The 25372-nt window shown below is 33.4% G+C and overlaps 1 protein-coding gene across 3 annotated transcripts in view; it reads right to left on the bottom strand.

Moving 5' to 3' along the window:
• The window catches only part of LOC124354119 (protein embryonic gonad-like), a 53926-nt gene extending 31688 nt beyond the window's left edge, over nucleotides 1–22238 (bottom strand). The window contains exons 1-2 of one of the 3 annotated variants that reach the window (XM_046804340.1): nucleotides 21510–22238; nucleotides 18864–18966 (exon numbers count right to left, since the gene is read on the bottom strand). In XM_046804340.1, the coding sequence (XP_046660296.1) occupies nucleotides 18864–18866 (3 nt within the window). In that variant the 5' untranslated portion in view covers nucleotides 18867–18966; nucleotides 21510–22238. The remainder of the gene's footprint in view (nucleotides 1–18863; nucleotides 18967–21509) is intronic. The other 2 variants (XM_046804341.1, XM_046804342.1) reach the window with 2 other exon arrangements.
• Between the last annotated feature and the right edge of the window lie 3134 nt (nucleotides 22239–25372).

Genomic DNA, 25372 nt, shown 5'->3' with positions numbered 1-25372 from the left:
CATGTTCCCGCCTGTAATGCCACATACCACTCGTGCACTATATATGATGTCGAACAAAGGCATCTCACTATCATCCGTGGTATTATTACTTAGAAAGTAATCAACCGTTTTTAGTCGTCTTCCACTGTTTGCTTCTCTGATTGCACGTTTTATGTCGCAGTATTTTTTACAACTAGTTCAGCATTTATAGAATTACATGATAATGGTTTGTCAGTGGGTATGAAATGATCAAACTTGATCTTTCTATGATGTTTTATAAAGAAAGTCATATATTGCAGATCAAAGAGGGTTCACGTTGCGCTGGTTTATAACGTCCACTGGTTACAGAAGCAACCGACGTGTTACTTACATCTGGGCAACCCAGGTAATGTTCAAGATATCGTACATCACTAACATTAAACTGTTTAGATCATATGGTAAATGAATAACCTGATCGAGTTTCAGTTTACTATGAAGGGTGATTTTTGGAATGGGCGGAACTCTCCTAGTGTAGGTTAACCTGTGTTGTTAAAACTGAAAGCCTCCCATTCTTCCTAAATAGCACGACTAATATAGTGGCATGGTGATTGTATTTGTCATAGATCTCTGTAAGAGAAGGTTCCACTCTGAAAGAGTCTCTTCGAAAGCCGCGCATAGGTCCGAATAGTACCTTAATCAAAAGCAGTGAGAGGTTTCCTTAGTATTTTGTCGTAACTAAAGAAACATTAGATACAAATTTATTACTCAATTTTTAAATAAGATTGTATAAATTTTGAGTTTAAAATTTGAAATCCTTGAAGTATGACGAAGTAACGAGAAAATAATGACAATAATTCAATAGCCACATAAAAATTTTGGATTTTTTGAAACAACAGTAATACCGAACGGCTCTTGGCGGCTGAAATACATTATTTAAGAGTTGCCCGACGCGCTCGCGCGTTACAATGTTTATTGCACTGAGCCGCGCCGGCCGTCCGTCGTTGTTTTGCTGATCGTAACTCGGTAACCGTTTGTCCCTAATTAATTGGTTCAATCCCGAGAATATCCTGAGCTCTCCGATATCGGGATAATTAATGGTTGGCGTTAAGGTCTGACAAGAACATGTGTTTAAATGATATGTTAAGCAAATAGCGACCTAATTGGCCGCGGTGACCGGTTCTGCGCCTGCTACACATACTGATGCCTTGGCTCTTCGGTTACAGTACATACAACTATAACGATTACACGTTTTGGCGATTTAACAAATAGTTAACATGAATATCCTATAGTTACTTTAATTTGCAATGTTCCAGAATATATCAAAGTTGACAAAAATTAAATTTTAAAGCATTCGATATAGGATATTCCTAATGTTGTAACGATTGCTTGGTTTTGTTTAATAATACACGTTTCATACATATCTATAAGTAGGTAAACATCTGTAGACCTTTTTTCAAACAAGCTACAACCAATATCCGAACCACATATTATAATTGCTTTTTTAAATGAAAAACTGTATATAAAATATAATAAAAGAACAGTAATTTTTACAAGCAGGACTTCGCATAAAGTTTTATAAGCAACTTAGTTACTTCTAGAGCATGTATATCTATCACTATAACTAAAACTAACCTTTATTTGGAACGTTACTGTTTTAAACGCATGAGATGAATGAGTATTTTTACTGAAAACTAGCCGATAAAAAAAAGCTGAATAAATCAACTAGCTAGATTTATATTTGCTCTCCAGCTGTGTCTTTAGACTTTATAAAATAAGTTAAGTACAAATAAACATCTATTTTGTGAAATCTAATACAAATATGTGTACTTTGTTCTTATATTAAGTCGATCTCGTTTGAAAAAAGGAAACTAATTATTTTCTGTTATCTAACCATATATACATTAATGGACAATATTAAGCAGAACGAAAAAATTTAAATCTAATGCGAAGAAGAGGATTCTTGGTAATTGTTAAAGATCAAAACGGCTTGCATCAAATTTGTCATGCGTTCCGCTAGTCAATGCCATACAAATTACAGTGATCTTCTTTGACGACAAACGTAAAATAAATCAAGATGGCGGAGATAGCACGAGGCGCGGGACTGCGGGAAGAGAGCTGGAATTAACTCGGTTAATGTGCCCGGTCGCCAGCTTATTAACGGACATTGAGGAGGAATGATGTTAATATTCGACACATACGGTGTGAACTGAGTTTAAAACAAGTTATTAGGTGAGGGGCGACCACACACGGTGAGCAATAACCCAATTTTCATTTCACTTTCTGATTTTCCGCTCGCGAGTCGCGCGGCCGTTAAGAACGCTAATGTCGAGTCACGGAGGCAGACGTATCAGTCCCAATGACGACCTCTCGGACCTGCACTGAGGCGAATTATAACCAGGCCCTTATGCAAATCCGGCCGACATCTCTATAATTCCCCTAAGCCAGCTTCTGTTATTTTCAAGGTCTATAAAGTTTTATTTCTTTGCGGTCAACTCCTTCCGGGTGCCGAGGGTCTCACCCTTTATTTCCGCCAAGGTGTTATTTATTGCGGACCTGTTTTGTGGGGTAAACGTTGTGAATTAATTCCCCCCGATGTTTATGCGGAAGTTACCCCTTGGAGTTTATGAAGTCTCGTGAGTACATTTACAAGGGTTGTGTTTCCTAATCCAGGCTGAGCTTGACGATACAATCAACTACGCCATAGTACTTGCAGTAAATACTTATATGTGTTAACACAATTTATTAAAAATTTAGAAATTGTAATTTTTAAAATTAAACTGATGAAAAATTTATAAAAATCAATAAATCACATGTTATTTTTCAACATTTTTCCAGTTTCTATTTTCAGCTTTATTTATGTATTCCATTAATGCGTTAATAACTGTATGGTATTCAAAGAATCATCTATCTCATATGCACAAATATTGCAGCAAACTAACAATTTCTGTTGAATGAGACATTTAATTCATTTTTTAAACTTAATTTGCGCGAAAAATGTCTGATAAAAATGTGATAAAACCAATGTTTGGCTACATTTAATTTAATATAAAATAAGGTATGTTGTGAAACACTGCAGTTATAATAGTATTTATAATATAACTCGTCAGATGTAAAACATTCCCAGATGATTTTTCACCTTAATTACAGCAACTCACTTTTTAAACTGATCTCTGCATGAATATATTCTTAGTTGTACAAAAAATACCATAACTGCTGCCCTTATTGCATGAACAACTAATTGCTTAACCTTAAGATATGATGTATCAAAGTTATGTAAAATGGAAGGACACATATACTCATACATTAACTTAATTAATTAATTAAACATGTTAGTGCATAATATTTTATGAATGATTATTGTATGCGATATATTAATATACGTACGACATTCACACTCATATTCAAAAAAGTAAACTATAAAAAACTACAAAATCAAAACTCATATCACTACGAAATATAGCCTAACACAAATAGATCAACGTATCTATAAACCAACTTTATCATATAACATTATTCATTTTTAGAGGACCTTTTTTTATAAAAACACTATGGAAAACAACAAAGCAATGTCAGCATTAGTCAGTCATGTGCCTAAGCAGCTGTGTGATATTCTAAAATACAGTTTTTACTCCTACAAACTGAGGAGTTATACAGAGACGAATAAATTTAAACCAAATGACAGGGTTACCGGTCTGAAACATTTAAACTGTTAATGCTGAATCTCTAAACGTGTTAAATTAAATAGGGGAAGGAGACCTGTACTCGAATTCTGTATTTATTAAACATCTTAAATAAAACACTTATTGATCAATTATTTGATTAAATTTAGCTAAAGAATAGGGTAGAGTTTATTACATTTCGTATCGTTTTTACTTATAAAATACATTTTCTCCTATATTTGATCACTGATCTCTATTCGTTCAGAGTCTGTTATAATAAACTTGTTCGGAATAACGAACAATTACAGAACAACACAAAAAATTTGCGAAATTCATAAAAAAAATGGTTTTAAACATTATAAAGTTGAATATGAAACAATTCAGTTTGGAATGCTAGGATCTCTCCTTTATCATTTCTTTGTGAAGTTTCTGGTTTTTGGGTTAATGAGAACTAAATCTCAACTAAATGTTCTAATTGTAAGCTTCTAACAATTTTATACTGTATAGAATTGTAGTGTTTATTATTTTTTACATAGCCGTCAACAAGCACAGAAATAGGGGGATATTTAAAGACGATGGGGGGGAAGGAACGATAGAAGCGCTGGTTCAAGCTTCCATTCATTACCTATGGGACTAGATTAATGAATTGTCCACCATCTGTGCAATTGCTACGGTGAATTATTCTCGCAATTGTACGTTTGGAATTGAACTAACTATCTAAGTTGGCTAGAGTAACGAAGAGGGTGCCACACAAACAAGCGGCTAAGTCATGATTGTCCTGGCTACGTGTTAAATCCGCAAGTTAGCAAGACAAATAACTATATTTGAAATTGTAATCGTGGCTAGGTATTTGTCAGCTGGTTGGCAAATCTCCATGCCGTCTGTTCTGAGGTTTCCCGGCCCATCCATAACCCGGTGATACCCTAAGCCCGAGTCTAATTGCGGGACTACTGCGAGAACCGTCGCCCGCCGCGCGCTACTGGAAGCCTCTGGAGAAATATCACTGGAAGCTACTGGAGAAATATCACGCGCGCTTTGGGAACTGTCAGGCATTACCTGAAATATATATTTACATCAACATCCTGCTTAGGAGTGACTGGGTTGGGCCGAACTGGTTCCCCGCCATTCATGAGTCGACCGTGTTCCGTGGGTTTATGATTTTCGAGGATCGTTCCTTCAAAGGCTGCGTCATTATTCCTGATTATTGTTAGCCTCCTCGGAACCATTTATAGTGGCATACTACCTTGAAATATGTAACTGAAGGTAGATTAATTTATACATTTGGTTTAGTTCTAAATTTGTTATTATAGGTCAGGTATGGTAGTGCGGTCGAATACCGTACAAATTATTGTCAGTATAAAATAGGAATAAATTATTTCTAAACAGTGCATGCAAATATCGTAGAAGCTAGGTTATTCTATATACTTTCAGTAAAAAAACTATTTTCATTTAATGTTTTTTAAGTACTTTACAGTTAAAACACTTGTTTAGTTCGTTATGCCAGAAGTACATCCATATAAAACTGCATCCAATGGCTCATTAAATAAGGGTCATTTTATAAAGAAAGTGTCAAGGAATTGATTTTATCTTCAATATGATAATTTGAAAATTTATTTTTAGTTCTTTTATAATTTTGTTTTGTGTGTGAACAACACAGGTATCACCTGTATTATCAGTTATTTTTTATGGCAACAGGCAGACAAGGACGAGAGCTCCGGACCGTTAAGACAGCTCTTCGGCGGAGATCCGGTAGGTGGATTCAGCGATAATTAATAATTACAATAGCGATACAGATTACAGGATTGGACCGATTTGTGTGGTCGATAGACTAGGGCGCAAATTAATTAAAGTCGAGCCACAAATTAAACCTGTGAGCGGAGATTAATTCGTACCCGGGGTTAATTAGAGGATGGATTCGGTGAAGAGTAAGTCCGGGGTTATTGGTGGGAGAGGCGGGACGGAGGCGCAGAGTCGGGCGACGTGTGGGGCAAGTGTCGCAATAGTTCGCGCCTGAGCAGGACTAAACATTGGTCACACACCATAACACCCCTCCCCCTAAGTAAATTATTTATGTAGCATATACTTGAAAATATGTCTAGCTGAAAATAATGCCAAAATAAAACTCAAAACAAGCTCGTCATGTTAGGATACTCGAATAGTATAATAGCCGTACTTCACCAGCAATGAAATATCTTATTAAAAGCGTGGAGATTTTAAACAAACAAAATTATCCACAATAATAAAATTACTGTAATAACTTTATAAGAAGAGGAATGAATACTACTGAAGAATTTGAATATACTATACTAGTTCTAAAATACTGTTTTCTGTTTATTAATTAAATTTGAAGAAAACACAAAATAAAATTATATATTTTGGCACAGTGGCAGAAGGTTATTTTGTAAGTTGAAATAAGTTATGTCAAAATATCTCGTATAATCTTACATTTGACAATGTTTGTAAAAGTATAAATGTAGAAGATTAAAACCGTTTACTGTCTTAATATTTTAGGAGTTTTACAACTAGTTCATGAATTATAAATCATTTGATAACAATAACTTTTATTTCACAAAATCTTAGAAATATGTTTGTATTTCATACTCTTTGTTACATACGACGTTATTCACTAGCTAGTGGTACTGTATTCCTAAAATGGTCTAAAACTGGATCCTAATGGTCATGACAGATGTTTTTGTCACCGGCAAAGTTGGAAAAATTGCATAAATATCCATCCTAAGTATCTTTTACTTAGTTTCACTCATTAAAACATAACAAAGCATATCCAGCGTATTGGTTAGCCCTCTATATTAAACACAGTTTAAAACACCCCTTGTTTCTGTATACATAAGTCAAGTTCCAAGTCAAAGTTGAAATGTTAATTGAAATGCTAATTATAAATAATTCGTAAATAATATTGTATCTCGAAATTATTTTGGTGCCATAATTTATTGTAGGTATACACGTAGTTGTAATTTTATTACGTATCTTTGGTATGAAATGAAATAATTTAATTGATTTTGCATTTGAACACGGGTGCGAAGTGTATTCTGACATAGCACACAAGCTTTACTGACTAGTACAACCGCACAATAACAGGTGCGGGAGGAAGCAGGATTCTCCGGCAGATTTATCGTTTATTTCGTCCCAGGTCGGAGGTCACTGAACCTCAATGTAGGCCGTGATTTATGCCAGCGGTCGCAGGTCGCAGGTACTCCTATTGCTCTAATGGTTCCACACACGACGCCGTGTTACTGGCCAATTAATGCAGCTTTTCTCTATCTAGACCCGGAGATAGCTGTTGGAAAATGAACAAGATGTGGCTACTCTGATTGCAATAGCTTTCAAGTAAATTAATTGACAAAATGAACCATACACTTTCTTTATATTAGTTCAAACAATTTACCTACATTTTATCTAAAAAGTTGGCAATACTAATTGTAGATAATAAAAATTCTAAGAAACAGAAAATATTTCTATCATGAAGTATGAAAGTAACTCATTTTACATCAGCGTTAAGTTAGAAAAGTACAACCTACAAAAGTAAAGTAACGTGCTAGGAACTACTTTACAAGAAAAATAATGTAATCCATTTGTAATCCTTTCCAAAAATTAGGTGCCAGTGATATAGGTCTAAAGTTGAACAAACTAGCACAAGTACCACCGTTTCTAATCAGAACTATTCCACGAACTGAAGCCCCATTGTTCAGCATCCGGAACTGCGCTATACTTGTTATCGGCATCTACTTCTATGCTAACCCATCAATGACCTCTGGACTACCGTGAACGGTCGCGGGACCGTTGCGCGCGTTTACAACCGAACATGCCTGTTCATATTCAACACGTATACCATTGATGTCCTTCCCTTCAGTGTTGCTCACGCGCTCGTCTTTCTCCTACTGTATTCTCATTTACTTCGTTACGGAGTAACACATGTTCCACGTTTGGCGGACATGGAATCAATTTCCTTCACGTTTTCATCCGCCAATATACAGTCGATTTGGTTATCTTTTGTCCAGAGGTCTGTGCATTTGGAAACCTTGGTCACTCAAATTGTAAGCCTTATAATACGGAGAATTGACTAATTTTATAGCTTATGGGTAAAATGTGTCAGATATTTGTTTGGTGATTGTTATTTATTATAAAATCACGCACATAAGTATTAAATATTATCCAGAGTTTGCAATTATTTGTCAAAATTGGGATTTATTAACATGTGAGGCTAATGAATCTCACATTTTATATATGCATTTATAACAATTTATAAAACATATCAGATAACATGGCATCGCAAAGACTATCATTGTAAATATTCGTTGTAAATATCATTGAAGTAAAACGTTTATGTGTTAGGTACACACAAATAAAAAAAGTGTACGTTTTATAACAACGATCAAATAATAAAAGTTTACATTTTGACGTGACAACGTCTTAAATTAGGTTGCGGCTCGGAGTCACTCATGAAAAAGTGTAACGCCCGGTAACGTTACGATGCCCGTCCAGTGGGTCCGCCGCACGGGATCCGCACGGGATAAAGCAGATAACTGTGGGTCCGCCGTACGGGATAAAGCAGATAACTATGTTTATTCGTGAAAATGTGGAGTGCTTAGATTCGCCATTTACAACAACTACAACAATAAAGGTAAATAATTGTACACTGATATTTCATTATCGTAAACTATGATTGATTGATTAATTGTTAGATTGACACAAAAGTTGAGAAACTGAGTTTATAGGTTATGTCATACTATTGACAAATGTACAACAATAAAGGTAAATAATTGTACACTGATATTTCATTATCGTAAACTATGATTGATTGATTAATTGTTAGATTGACACAAAAGTTGAGAAACTGAGTTTATAGGTTATGTCATACTATTGACAAATGTTGATAGTGTTAAGTAAATTATTAGTTTAAATCACTCTGCAATCAATCGTAATTCAGTCGATTGAGAAGAAACAGCGCGTATTGCTAGTCAAACATTTAAAATAACAAATTATAACCTCTAACCTGTCATAACAGTGCGACCAAAACAAACGAACTAAACCGACCAATCACCACGCGCGGAATTAGAATTTAACTGTGTTTAGCAAGAATTTCAAATTCCAATTTTAGTAAATGTTTTATTCAACTTTACCATTTACAATAACAAATTTTAATTAATTTCAAATTATGTACAATGTTTTAGTAAACAAAATATATTTCTATAGTTAAAATTTGTGCAATTCTTATTTTCATTCAATTCCTTGTTCCTATTGTACAATTTAATAATATTCATATCAATAAATATTCTACCGAGAAAAAGACGTTATCACGTAAAATCTTCGCCCGTAAAACCGACTTTACAGGCAATCATAATTTTTTTTTAATCCAGTTACACCGACTTATGGTCACATTGAAAAGTTTATACCATTGTATTACGAAACTTGCGATAGGAAGCATTTTCAACATCAACGGAATGTTGCTGAGAGCATTCAAGGACTGAAGCAGTAACTAGTTTTGCATGCTTCTTATCTCCTCTATTCTTTATACAAAGAAACTGCAACGAACTGTGTACATATAACTATCTCCCTCGAATTTAAGCTCTTTTCACCTCATAATTTATTTCAAAGTAGAACCGCAGCATTAGACATGGCTTTCAAATTTTTCATATTTACTCTTTTTTACTATTTATCGCTTAGGCTTTCCTTCCCTGTCCTGAAATATTTATTGAAATTTTTCCAAAGCCAATGGAACTGTATCTGTATAAGTAACCAGGGTAGGGCCGTCCTACGTGACATAATACGTGACAACAGATTTGTGTTTATGTGATTTTTTTTAGTTTTTTAGATTAATGTAATATCATAAAGAAAGTAATTTGTATACATAGTTATTTATGCTAAGAAAAAGCCATATAATTTGAACTTTGACAGTTTACACTACAAATTCCTTCAACCTTGAGTATTGCCTGCTAAGAATCGAGCTTTGCAGATCGAGATTGATAAATTGCTCTAGTCTTTTTAGTACCAAACAGTTAGAATAGTAACTCTGTCCAAAGCTACATACTCTGGACATAAGGTACGCTTTCATGACATCTAAAAGGGACGTATCCGATGCGACACGGCCACAAAAATTAATGGGGACCGATTTTCTCTGATTAGCATAAATTTACAAAACCGCATGTTCCTGGAATCGAGAAGGACGATATACGCTGAACGCTGGGACACCACTTAAACTCACATTTGGCGAGGTCGGCAATGATTTAAAAGGAAGATACAAAAGGTGCGGGGGTCACAGGGCAGGTTCATCTACATAAGGCTTGCTTGACATAACGGCTCAACCGGGAGACAGACAGACAGACAGATGTCTCGGGCGCCTGAGTTAGTCTTCTCTGGGCGATGAAGTAACATGTGATAGATGTGTAAACAGGTTTGACCCGGTTGCTCGTTTTGGTAATCCTCTTGTTCTTCAAGGAATCTTCACGTCAATAGTACATACCGTTGCATGGATTTGAAATCCCGAAACCATAAGAGTTAGGGAATGATAAATTTTCTTGTCTCCTATTTTTTTTGAAATTATGGAACCGCACCTTGAAATATATTGCTATAACTACATGTGTTTAAGAGCTATCGTAAATTATTTGATTTCATTGGTGGCAATTCACGCAAATGTTCTAGTTCTAACATCTTGACGAAACACTTTTAAGTAAAGAAAAGGTTTTAAGTTACAAAAAAACCCTTGAAATAAAGGTATTACAGTATTTAAGGTCCTTTCCAAGTCGGGATTTAACTTTTTAATTAAGAAATTTTTTTATATTCGAGGAGTAACTTATATTTCTATAACAAATGATACAAAAATTGTATCAGACACATTATCACACCTCCTCAAAAATAGATGACGCCATTAGAACCATACATATTTCCAAGAAAGATACAGCATATTCCGTAAGAGGTTGGCCTAAGTTCAAAAAAGTATCACCGAGATTTGAGAAGCTTGCCGAGGGAATGTGCAAGCGCCAAGACTAAATGCAATGATTGCTTATGGATATTGTACAAGACTGTAGGTGAGGCTCATCAACTGTCCATGCACATCCATCTTGTATAGGCGTTGTGTTAAAAGGCGAGATTTATGTGACAACTTTCTTCTGCCGGTTGCAGCTTATGTAATATCGTCTGATATTTATTTATAGGAGATGTGCCAACTGTTTGTGTGCATTTTTCTGTTGTTGCTTCATTGCACTCTGTGGGTACAAATGAGTTCTGTTTGTGTACAATTAAAGGCCTTGTTTCATTCTTTACTAAACTGATTCAACCGTGTTTGGTTCTCAGATTATGGTGGATTCCTTGGCGTGTACGTAATAGCTGTTGACAGTGATTGCTCACTTATTTATTTACAGTGTAACTAGTGAAATTTTAGCAACTTTTTAAAATTAAATTCCGCAAACACATGAGTGCCAGTAAACGCTAGTGTGTTTGTAACTGTAGTTACGCAGTCAAATCGTAAATTTATTGTAGTTTGTAACTTTAAACCAAGAGGGTTGAAGTTTTAAATGAATATACAAATATATTACATATACCTGCGTATTGAGGACACCCTGTTGCGTAATGTTACGTTAAATCTAGCGTAACTCATTCATCACTCAGAGATGAAACGTATCCATTATTATTTAAGGTGTAAATCAGTTCAATTAATGTCAGATTAGGTTTCAAATGTGTATCAATCTAAACATTTGTATTAATGTATTAATTGTCCATATGTGTGCCTTATAATAAACACATATCAAAACGGTAATGCGAAAGTACTTGAAACTTGGCACATATGTTAAGCTGATGAAAGGGGTTAACCACAACATTAAATAATTAAATAATAATAAGACTTTCTGTTTCGAAATAGTGGCATTTAAAATTTACAAAACTATAAAATTTCGAAATCCATTAATTAATTGAACATTAATTCTATAAGAGTAATGATGTGCTTTAAATTTAATGAAAAATCCAAATTTTCCTATTTGTGAAACTATACGAAAACTGCCTTTTGAATGCCACTCCGTTATGCATTTGTACATTTAACAAACAAAATGTTTTATAATAAATGAAGTTTTGTAACAAAATTGACAGTTAATAGTAAGAAACAGTAGCTATATTCATATAAATCAATGAGAAGTAAACACAATTAATTTACTGTAACTATTCGATCACTTAACAAATCACAGTGCAGAGGTTCCGTGTAGCGCCGTCAAAATGGGAACGCAATCCCCGCAGTGCACTCTCATTTACAGCTTCGAATACCAGCATTTTGTTTCGCGCTTTTGTCTTCAACTCACTATAAATGATGATTCACCAGATGACTCGTGGTATGAGGCTACGCCCCCCTGGTGGCCCATGCAGAACAGGGTCGGTGACTAATCCGGAGCACAGGGACCGCAAGAATGTCATCCAAAGAATGACACCGACGCGTGGTCTGACCCATTTGTTTCGGGCTTCCCCATTGCGATATTTAGTAGCTCATCCGGTACTGATGAGTTAGAAAATCGTGACAATAAATTCGTGACGTTTAACCTATCACTTACATTACAACCGAGCATCTTGATTTTGCTATGCCTCTTGATATTGAGTTACATAATATATTTTATGTAGCTCATATTTTACTCGAAAATTAACTCCTTTGCCTCTTGTTTCCGTGTCAATAAGACAAAACCTTAAAATATTTATACAAAATAGAAACAAAGTTTTCTTATATCAAGTTCTCAGAAACTTCCTATATATCACAAATTTGTTATATTTTAGAACCACACTTTCTCAATAAGAATAGTATTAAATAAACAACAACCAATACGTAAAAATTTGGTATCCAATCGAAAAAATTACATTAAACTATGTATATTAACAGAAACCTAGATGTACCTATTTTGTTAACAATAACCGTTGCTACTATTAAGCATTTAGTAGTATAAAGAAACGATATACGCAGACGATGCAGATAAAAACACAATTTGGTAATAAATAAATACAAAATCACATGGGCACGAGGAAAAATACAAGCTGACTTTTCCTATCCACCTGGTGAAATAAAAAACATCCATTGACTTCATTAAAAAATATGGTCGCAGGAGTTCTGTTTCAACAGACGATTCTTCTAACATTGACATTAAACTATTTAATGAGTCAAATACGCGCAGAATCAGACACGTTGTTAGTTATGTAGACGAGGTGTTTTTCATTAATCTCTGGTATTGATTCTGCCTTTTCTTGTTTACGGGATTGTGAAAGAAAGAATATTCTCTGATCTATGTAAGTAATTGGTATTGTAGATTGGTCATCTTACTCGTCCACTTTAGTGGTCCTGGACGTGCGTGTGTGTATACCCTCAGTCTTTCTGGGTTAATATCTCCGGCATTTATCCTCCAAAACGAGAAAGTTCGATCCCGAGTTCAGAACTGGACCTCCCGAAAATACCCATGAGCAGGAGGCATACCATATAGAGTGGGCAGTAAGGGTTTTGGTAGGAACCTGACCCTAATTCAGAATTGATGGATTGAAGTCTAAGTACTCAGTGGGTGCTGATGGACATCAGTCCTAGCATAATTAGCCAGAATTGTAATCTGGTTATTCCTGTTTCTTAGTTATTTACAGAATAAGGGTTCTCAAAGTACATGATCAAGATAGTATGCATCCTGACGATTGGAGGCATTAAACACAGCTGATCTGACGAGCGAGGTTAGTTGACTCTTCCGAGGTTAAGAGTCGAGAAGCAGCGTAACCTAAGCGATCTTCGTCGCCCCTAGTATCAACTCAACTCAGAATACAAATGAAACAAACTGTACACGAAGACTATCAGGCCACCCAGGCGGCTGTAACTCATGCTGTCTAAGGGATTTTACGCCAGAGAGGTAATCAATTTCCGCTTACAGTTCGAGTGGGATCCGGCACATGTGAATCTGCCCGGCAATGAGCAATGCATTAGGGTACAATAAATCGCACTGCAAAAGAGTCCTGACTCTGATAGCTTTCGAATTGTAGCTTGTTTTCGGGTTTTCCTGTGGGGGTAGGCTATTTGACATTACGGATGTACTTACCCAAATAAAGATGATGAAGTACGTGTTTAACTGTACTCAGTGAAAAGTATCAATATAAAAAGGCAAACATTAAAATAGTTTAAAAATGTAATGTAGGAGAGATCAATATAAGTGCGATGAAGACAAAATATACATCAATATTTGGCCTTTAAAGATTCAAAAACAAGACTACCTTTATAAGAAATTCGAGTAGTGAATTATCTGAACAATAGCTAATAAGAATGATAATAAAAATATAAACTGTAAATATCGTTGTGATGAGGCTGAAAGTAATAAAAACAATAACTTCTGCCTAAAAATATAAAATAAAACATGGCATTGGAGACAGTTTAGAGAAAAACGTGAATTAATATCATAATAGTCTAAACTATTAATCAATCATTTAACTTCCATGTTACGTTTGTATTAGAATTCTGCATTCTGACATTTGGTTGGTTTAAAATATTTTAGAAGGCCTTGAATGAAAAAATAGCGATGAAATCAATATTGCCTTTTAAGATTCAAAAACAAGACTAGCTTGTTAAGAATCTCGAGTAGTATATTAACTGAGCAATAGCTATTAAGAATGGCAATAACGATATAAACGGTGGAACTCTGTATTCCGACATTTGGTTAGGATAGTTTAGAAAGCCTTTCATATATGAATAATTTTTAGCTTAAACTACTGTTTTACCGTTATAAATAACTTCCCGGTGTGTTTCAAAAGCCCACATTTTACATCAATTAGGCTATGATAAACGTCAGGGGAGTGTAAGAATATGTGGTTTCACTTTTCCTATAAAGACTTATAGGAGCTACTTTAAAATGATGTAACTTTTTTATAAGAATTAGACCCGCTCCATTTTTTGTTCAAATACTTCTTTAAAAATATATTGGATTTGCTGGACATAAAAATATTTGAACACATGACTCACGTGTAATAAGAGAGATCAATTTTCAATCAAAATCTCTAAATAGTTTTGATCGTTCCTCATACATAATTTTCACTTCTTAACTAAAAATAAAAATCAGTAATATGTAAGTTTAAGCTAGTTATATGTTCCTTAAGACATATTTTTAAACAGTTCTAGGGAACCAAGATGTCCTTCATGATATTTTTACTTACTCGTGATTATAGAGAGATTACTACGTGTATGTAAAATTTGATGTTTTTAAGTTATGGAATGAATAAGTAGGAATAAATTTGCGGGATAAATAAATTCAAATGTAATTTACAGTAATGTCATCAGATTAATTATTTACTGTCATCGGTGTGAAAATATTTTTTTTAATTAACCGAGCTACTATGTGTTTTTTAGGTATATTTTTCTTACCATAAAAGCAGAAAAACGTTCATTCCATTGTAATTAAGTCATTTAAAACTTAACAAATCTCACTGAGAACCTAATGACGTCAAAACCTCCTGTAGGCGTTTTTTGGTAACTAAATATTTATATACTGTAGGAGTCCAAAACTGGGTTGGTAGTACGACAGAATTTTATAACCTAAAATCAATAATATTAATATTTATTTTAATCGTGATTAATACGTTATCACCCGCATCATTTAAAAGGTAATCGTAAAGTCGCATCCTGCATACATATTTTACCTTTGTAGATCTAATGATGTTTGCTAACTTCTAAAATAAGTTTTTTTCTGTAAATAAAGAGTATAAACTATGTTTATTTCTCTTAATGGAATATAAAATTGTTAAGGGTGACGTTTTATAAAATTGTATAAGATCAAGCGCTTCAAGAAGACAGGGGGAAATAAGTTTAAATAAAGTTTTATAAGAATCTGTGTTATTGTTTTGTTACTTGAAAATGACCGTCTTGTAATACATAGAAAATATAAGCGACTAACTAAAAAGTAGAATATAGAGTATACTAGTTTACTACAAAATGTTTGTTATAGTGATTTTATAGTAAACAAATCAAATGCAAAAACCCTAGTTTTTTATCATTAATAATGTGTATTAAATTAAATCGCTTAAACATTTTGACTGATAATATATTTTAAGATGGGTGACTGTTACTGTTAATACTTTAATAAATATAGAAGATGGAAAAAAGAAGAAAACAATGCACATCAAAGGCTTGTAAATTCAAACTCCGGCCCAAAATATCACGCATCTAGTGAAGATGGAAGAATACAAGGAGAAATGTTGGTCCTATGTTACTCAACACTCAGCTTTCACTACAAGGATGTAAATCTCGTTAAGTGAAGTATCGGAGGAGCGAACTGGACCAAGATCTAAATGTCAGTCTGGGAGGCGACTGTGCTGTAGGAAGATGTCTCTGAGAGTCCGGTGACACAACCACGAGCTCAGGACCGGGCGTGGAGTCGGGGGCACGCGGCAGTCGCAGGTTTTATGTGGACATCCCGCACTACTCTTCCGCCAAGTTATCACCCGGGCCCAAACCAGAAGTACGGCCGATTGTGATTCTTTATGAAGCTTCTTCATTTTGGGCTTTCTACTACATCTATTTCATTTTAAGGCTTCATAAAGGCCGCCATAAACATCACCCGAGTTGTTAATGGCCTGTATTATGTTTCTTCAAATACCTCGACAAATTTCCGTTCTTTACGGTGCACATTAAGGATTCCGCCGTTTTAATTCCCGGACATCTGAGCCAGTCGTGCGTCCTCCCGCCGCCGCCGCTAGCTTTAGAGGCTTTCGCCCTAGAGCTAAGTGGGAGTTAAAATAAACTTTTAATAGGCGTGATCTTCCGTTTTAATGGCTCCCGTGGCGGCAATTTCAAATTCGTAGATTATTTTTGCCTCACCTTATAACACCAAATCCACTATTGGCTTGTGAAATCCTAAATGTTGTTTTGAGGTACGTTTACAGAGTTTAAAAGAGTCCAGATGAATAATTTAAATAGAGAGAAGTAATGCAATTAAAAAAATACAAATATAATACTTTGGCAGTTCCTTCATTTAAATACAGCTGTTGAAAATGTCTTTGTAAACTTCTTCTTGAATTGAACACAGTTATGAATTTAAATAAGGTAAAATAATGATTTAGTTATAACTTTTCACTGAATGTACTGTTCGTACAATATAACTTTATATTAATAATATGTGAGTATAACCTGCTTAAATGTTAATTAAAACAATTTAAATGTTATAAATTATATGTCTTAATATTTTACGTAACTTTGTCAACATTTCACAATATTTTGATTATCGTTAACATATTATGAAGGGAGACGCCCAGACTGTCCTGTACACATTGTACACTGGACTAAGAGAACTTTCTAACCAAAACCAATAGGAAAGGTAACAAGCTGTTTACGGAAACCAGAGGATAACCACGCATCAGTCAAGAAAAATATATATTAGAAAATAAATATAAACTTATTTTTCTGTTCACACAATTAGAATATTTCAAGAAAATGTGAAAGAATACACATTACACTGGAGCATATATATTACTTCGCCATCCGTTAAGTAAGCATAAACTAATATAGTGAAATAAAAAGGAGTAATAAAACTAGGTAATTCTAGGTATTATCCGCAATTTCGAGCGAACTCCCCACCATATACTGCTATAGAAACATTATTAATAGCCCATTCTTTAACATCAAGCAATTCCAAGTCGAGTTTATAACACCAATTCCACACCATTGCATGTCTATTTTAAGGCCTTGTGTGTTAGTTGAAGCCTGGTAGTTTCCATTAGATATGGAAGTGAATTCTTAACCTATTAAAACCAGAACACATCTTTAATGTAAGAATGGCCTTAGCCGTTCCTTAGAAACCGATAAGATTAAATGCTTGTGAGAGGTGTACAGCATTTTATTCCTTTATTTCTAAATATCAATAGTTTTTTTACACAGACTAAAATGATTAGGCGGAGTCTTCTGACGTCCTGGACAAATATTTCACAGTGATAATGTAAATAATTACAATGAACTGTAAAATGACAGTCCTGTATTATAAGATTTCAGTAGTCAGTATTTAGATGCTTTGAAGGCCGATGGGTCATACCTATTCAACAGTTTGCACCTTCTAGTTAACTTATCATCTGCGAAAATTGTCACGTTGGTGGTTTATTAGTTTCTAAGATTACTTCATGACTCACACAGGTTTGGGTTTTTCATGCTATGTTAAGATAGTATTTTATCGATTACTTTTTATTTAGATTTTTATAAGGCCTGATTTTGAACGTTTTACTTATATTTATTCAGCTAAATACCATTTCAGAACCATGGCAAAAAGACAAACCAAATATTCCTCAAAAATTATATTTCCGGTATGATGACCATTGGTAGGCTATAGTATAATGACATTTTATGATTTTATAACATTTTAAAATGACTCATTAGATAGATTAGAGTACATAAAGTATTTTATAGCCATAGTTTTATGAAAATATCTTTTGTATATTTACAGAATACAGTACAGCATACGAGATATAATTGAATAATTTAAATTTTGAAGACTCTTGTTTTCTTGCTACATTTTTAAAACTTAGATTATACAACCGTAAAAACAAAAATGGAAATCGTATTTTTTTAAGATATTTATAATGTTTTGTTTTTGTAATAACTTTTATTAATTTCTTAAAGCTGTTATTAGCATATGAGCCGCAGTCATCATAATTGTATATTTTGTATTATAAAGCATCACAATTTAACACTATTAATGCATCTTCAGTTTGATATTTGAAGAGAACAGACTTACTTATAATTCATTTTTCTTCAGACCGTCACTTTACAGATATTGTTTATGCAAGACTATATAATCATGATATATCAATAATCTCAAGGTAAGTGTCAAAGAAATATAATCAGCTATATATTATAAGTAACTGGAAATGTACCACCATTGCATAAAATATGATCAGTTGATTAAATAGAATAGTAAATTTTCAATTGATGATAGATTTCTTTAAAAATGTATAAGGTTTGCGTGTTAACCATATTTATCTGGAAAATTTGAACTATATCTTGTTAGCTTTGGTTTGTATTAAATAAGGCACTTTTCATAAAATGTTGGTGTAATAATAATTTAGAAACTAGATTTGGTAAAACATAAATCACTAATCTCCTATGATATTAAAACAACAAGTATAGAGTACTATATAATTTAGCATTAAAAATAAAATAATTGTAATCTCACCATTAACTGCACTAAGAAACTGAACAATATAAAGCTACATTCGGTGGAGAAACTAAAAAAAGGCATTGCAATCTAATTCACATACCATTTCTCGTTTAGACGCACAAATGGTAACAGAACGGACGAAGCAGCACGATCACTGGTAAAGTACGGAGACCCCTTCGTACACGTTACCTCCTTCTTCACTGCTGGACAAGTACAAAATATTTTACTCGAAAAATAACAAATCTACTTACTAATATCCGTTTTACTGCGTCCATTAACAATTAAATGGGTTATTTACAAATGTTTCGATGAATGTACTCTTCTATGGATCGATTCTCAGAAACATCGATGTACATATAAAATTAAGAATAAAACATGGATTTTGAAAATCCTATGAACATTATATGGATCACCCATTTGCTATCATATAGCATTAAAGTCTTGTTGTAGACTAATAACCAACAAACTTGTATATGTCCAACTGACACTACATGATATGATCACTAATGAAAAGTGACACATCAAGTATCTTCTAACCGTCCAGTGTCTGAATTCTTATAACTATACATATAACCTTAGTAGACTAATTTAGTAATATCTTATATTAAAATTTGTTGTATTTTAATGGTAGTTTCTTAAGGGCCTAACTAGCATTTAAGGAAAGATTTAAAGTATTTATTTTTGTAAATTAATTTCAATGATAATATTACTTAATAATAGGTTAGATAATTCATAAACTAGAAATATCGCTCACTTCCCGAAATACAATCACAGCTCATTTTGCTCGTTTGTCTATGCGGTCAAAAATATATTTTGTTTCATTTTTTTTATTTGTATAATCTAGGTTAAGATATTTTGAAGTGTCGTTTGCAATTCACTTTGTATATAGCTAACTACAATAAAGAACTATTATTAACATTTAAATTCTGCAGGATATACAGAAATGACAGACAAAAAGGAACTAATTTCAACATGTGATATAATCATTAATATCATAACAGCCGTTTATTACTGTAGGTGCAAATTAAGAATTTTGTGTACGAAAAAAGGTAATTTATTTTGGTTGTTCAGGACGTACAAATGTTCAAGTTATACAGTTTGGGATAATATAACAACTAAAATAAGATACAATAGTATATATTTGTTATTACAATAGTATGTATTTTATTTCCTATTATAGAGCTTTTAAAATTCATTTATAGATACCACAAATTACTGTTTTCATGTATAAAAATACCCTATCATCAATGATTGCACAAATGTACACAGTAAATTTAATTTTTAATTATTAAACAATACTGTAATCAAAAATCATGGTAAAGTCTATTAAATTTTATTTCGCATTATAAAGGCATTGAAATGCAAAAATCAATTTAAACACTGAATATATTATTTTAATTCTTAAACATGGAAATACCTGTAGCATGGAAATGAATGCCTTATTACACAATTGATAAGAGGCATTTCTACCTTTGAGCGTAGAAATATGGTGAAGAATTTCTGATTATTATTATTATTATCAATTAAGATTAATTAAATTTTCGAACCTTAATATATTTTTAATTTGTAAATAAATGCGTTTATACAGTATGGTATTAAATATAATAGGTTACTTTGTTATATTTTAGTGTTAATGTTTTTAGTGAATGTATAAACATTCTAATGTGTCTATATTATACAAAAGCATATTTTAAAGTCTATAATGTCTTATAATTTAATTTTAACACGCTAAATATTTTGTTCGGAAGACAAAAAGAATACACTAATTTAAATACGTAAAAATTTGTCGGATTAAACGTGTACGATATAATATATTCTACATACGATTTTTAATATTCATTTAACCATAAAATGAACATACATTCGGCATCCTTGGTTCGTTAGAAATTAAGGAAACTTACTAACTATTTATTACGAATAACATTGTATTAAATTGCCGATTTTATCCGTGTAATTAGTCATTTGTTAATAAACAGCAGTACCAAAGTAATTTTTTATACATTGCTCAAGCAATGTAACTTCTCAGATATTTGAGAAAATTTTAATATATAACAAAAATGATGTGCTTTTGTAAATTACAATATTTGGAACCTAACCTTAACAGCTAATGTGCTCGTAATGTTTTGCCAATCATTTTTGTACGAGGAAACTAATGATTTAAAACACCACAGCAATATGCAATTAAATTAATACGTCATTATGTCATTTTATGCTGCAGTTATTTGAAAATATTACAATACAAGTCCAAAAGCTCATCATCTAAGTTACACGTAGACATAGGTTACAATAAACGTTCACTCTATAAATATTCAATAAGATGATAAACCTGATTAAGTATTTACTGTCTTACTACTAACTTTACAAGTGAATGGAATTATTTTCTTTTCAAATAAGAAGACATTTATAGATATGCATTTATAGATAAACAGCTGATAATCAAAGTCATTTATATCTGCAACGATGGTTTGTATATTAGTATAAACTTATATTTATGTTCTAAATATTATAAGAATTTATAACCATAAATCCTCAGTAAGAATTAAATAGTAGTTTAAAAATTAAAAAAATGTACGTAAAATAGTATGTAATTTTTAGGATATTTAGATTGAACTAATGTGAAGAAGTATTTAATATAAACAGTTTAATCGATGAACACAATACTTTATTTAGAATTTAATATGGAATCAATGTTCTTATCTATTGTGTACTATAATATTTAACAATTAAATAATATTAGATAAATTACCTTAAATAAGTCAGGTTGATAAGTCTTCTGGAGTACGGATGCCCCTGCAGCGCTGAAGATCAGAACGAAGCTAAGAGAATCATTTCAACCAACAAAGTCCGGGCAGGAACCTGATCCGACCTCAGTGTTAGCAATGAGCTGTCGTCATACCGCTGTATTTTGGAACAATTGTTCTAATGACTGTGGCACAATGGTCGGAGAACAAAAAGCAATTCTTCGGTTACAGAACAAATAGACCATCTGCATTCGCTATTCTTTCGGTGACACTGTTTCCGTAATGTGGACAATTGTTAGCATTTTAATTTGGGCCACTCACAAGGGCATTGCGGCTTCTTTATTTTGAAATCCAAATATTGGAGCTATAAAATTTTAGCTAGGGTAGCAGACACATAAGTGGAGGAAACCAACAAAATAAATCACCGTCAATAAGCACAGCTATGAAACATTACGCACTTAGTATTTCTTACAAGAGTCCAAGTCCAACAACTCACGGAGGGCGGGATGATTTCAATATTTATGTAAATAATGTTTGTTTAACTCACTAGATAAGACGAAAACAACTAAATCCACAGGCACGTCCTCCACTGTTCTTGTTCCACTTGCCGTGATCCAAATGCACTTTCTTCTTGAAGACGACACTATGAAAGTCACTGGAGCCGCACACCACCGGCAGATCTGCCACGCCTCTGTGACCCTGTGCCCTGACGACACGATGCTCCCCTGTCTAAGTCTTAGCGAAGACTATCAGCGGCGCGTCAGGTGAGGGGAGTGGTGAGCTCCCGTGGAGGGGATGCTATTGAGGTCAGGTGAGACCTGACCAATAGAAACCCGTAGAGGCCCCCTCCCGTTGCCACGCCCCCCCACCTGAGGGGCACCTGTTGAGGATGAGCAGAGCGCATTCCAGTGCGAGGCCGCGTGTCGAGAGGCCGTGCGTCTTCTGGCAAACCGACCATTGCAGTCTCTGATATTGCAGCTCCGCATGCGTTCCTGCAATGATGCTGACAAGGCGTTTAGCATCAGTATTCTGTAATATGTTACAGCTTCATTGTTTTTATAGGCACTTTAATTCCCTTTACAAAGGCTAATCACGTCCTAGACTAATGTTGCTATAGACTTTGTCACTCTTTCTACGTTTTAAAACTGAGAAAGTTATACTGTTAAGTAACTTTAAAAATACTCTCACGATTAAAAAAAGCTAGTAACTCCTAATTTGCAGACGATTAAATATGTGTACGCCCTAGTCTTAGTTATTATTATATGAATGAATAAAAAATACAGTCATACCTAAACATTAATCTTGCTATCTTATTATGAAATTATAAGGTGAAAGTCCTATCGTTAAACCGTACGGCTAAGCGTTTTTAAAGAAACCAAACTAAATCTTTCAAGTATTAAGTGTTTTTTTAAAGAAATGCAATACTTCGAACTATCTCGCATATATTGTAACTGCCTGACTATACGACTATTTAATGTGTTATTTAACTGTAGCAAGATTATATCATTGCATGTATATAAGTTTAGAATGGTTAAGAGGTTCAATCGCTGTAGTAAAAGTACAATCAGTCGATAGTTGCAAATATTGTATAAACCTAGATTACTATAAGCATTAAACCTGTGTTGGGTATAACACTATAAAGTTGTAAAGTTTGTTAAAAATCTATTGAATACATACACTACGTAGTTATTTAAATATGCTTAATATCCCAAAACAATGTTTAAGAGCTAAAAATCACAAAGTTGATTGCACTATACCTTGATTGTGTATATGAGAATGACCTTTAATGAAGAGCAGCACAGTATGGTGAAAGGAACCATTTATATTTTCTCGTGTTCATAATTAAGTTGTATTTCCACATCATCACAAGCCTCAGGAAAGAGCTGGCAAGTTTAGTACGCGAGAGAAACATAACTATCACTGCTGTTCCCATGCGATGTGGTACAGCACCGTCCAACCGATTCTGACAACTTCCACGTTCGGGTAAATACGTTAATAAGTTGTTAATTGCTTCTCAAAGGAGGCCTGGACCGAGGGGAACTCATTCGGTTTTCCTATCTCGCTTCCTGCACCGGCTGGTAGCGAGCCAGACCTGACTCCAACGCGCTGAAAAAATATGATGCAATGGGTAAAGAATTAGCTGAAAATATTAAATACACTACATCTCTTTGTTCTGAAATTTCCCATTTACTTTAATAAACCCAATCAACCAGATTAATATCTTTCAACTTTAAAGGTTTAAAATATTAGTTACTGTAACATGCAGCATACAACAGACATCAGATTTTGTTCTCTTCGCCAGTTTGGGGTGTACATACAAGAAAATATCTAAGATCAGTAAAAATTACAATTCAATAATTCATTCATTTTAAGCTCAGTTTAGAAACCAAAGTACACAGTAAACCTTTACAATGTTATTCAACCTTATTTTTAAGGTTTAGAAGTCTAAAACGTTGTTCAGTGTGATGAGCTTTACAATATGGATCAACAACTGTTATAAAATTGATCATAGTTCAAAGGAATACTTTTAAAGTACATACGTTTAGGCATTTTGGGACTTATTCAAAACTTTCTTAAATGTTTGAGAAATTTTAAAATAACTTTCCAAACTAGTAATCCTAATTATTTGTCTAAACATATAAGATAGGTATTTATAAAACTAGCCATAAAAGTACAAAGTACAAATGGACTTGTAATGCTTAGTTATGGATTTAGAATTTACAGGATATAAGGAATCAAAAATTCAAGATTACATATTTTTGAAACACGATTCTTTACACTAAAAAGATTATCTTACATTAGAATATAACAAAAGCTGCAATAAGTTACCTCCATGGCTAAAACCCAAATATATTCAATATTTTCGGAAAATAAGCGGTATTCACTGAGGATAAAATTAAAGTGATTATCTTCAATGTGTATATAAAACATCACCGGGATTAAAGAAACATATTCTCCAAGATCAACTGTTAACGAAAGAGCCACACAGAAAACAGTTAATAAATCAAAGTCATCAATGCTATTGAATTCATCACAGTTATGTTACATACGATCTGGAGTTGGGGCCAAAGGTCGTGAAACCAGGGGAGTAAAGCGACTTGATCATAAAACCGGGTAAGGATATCTTCTGATATGTTTAATAATTTTACACATGAGTGGAAATTTCTGTACTGGAAAGTCATCTACGAAGAAAGTCATCTATAAACTCTTGGAATGTTTTACGTTTTTAAGTATAAGTGTAAATTTCTAAATTGGAAAGTCATCAGCGCAGAATGTTTGTAAACTCTCAGAAGCTTATTTTGTAGGCTAAATTATAACTTTTAACGATACAGCTTGTTTATCCTGTAAAACAGTCTTTTGTTGGGAGGTTCAGTTCATAAATGCTCTTAATTTGGTGTGAATAAACACATGTTAAAATTAGAAATATGATGTTATTTTGTTATTTGTAGTAAGGTTGGAATAATCGAATATATACCTTGTTTATTCATTATTGTTCAGCAAACTGTTATTACACAAGCCAATTCTAAAATTAAAATTGAGTAACGGCAAAGTAAAATGATTATAGATTAAGAAACACATTTGACTAAATTATCTTACCAGAAACAAATACGCTTGTTAGAAATATTATCCCCATTATATTACCCCCTTTAAATGTTTTCGGAGACATGGAAAATATATTACGGTACAATACAATACAAGTAAACAGTATAAATAGTCTTTTATATGTATTTGTTACCTCTATGTTTGTTCAATCTAGTTTCAATTTCAGTTTAAACGTCTATGAACGAGCATCATTCAAACTGCAATCCAAACTGCTGCTGTTATTTACGAAATAGAACTTCTATAAAAACCATCTATTTATTCCATC

Source organism: Homalodisca vitripennis, chromosome 2, assembly GCF_021130785.1.
Source record: "Homalodisca vitripennis isolate AUS2020 chromosome 2, UT_GWSS_2.1, whole genome shotgun sequence".
Taxonomy (NCBI): domain Eukaryota; kingdom Metazoa; phylum Arthropoda; class Insecta; order Hemiptera; family Cicadellidae; genus Homalodisca; species Homalodisca vitripennis.
The sequence above is the reverse complement of the archived record's forward strand: the minus strand, read 5'-3'. Positions and strand labels throughout refer to the sequence as shown.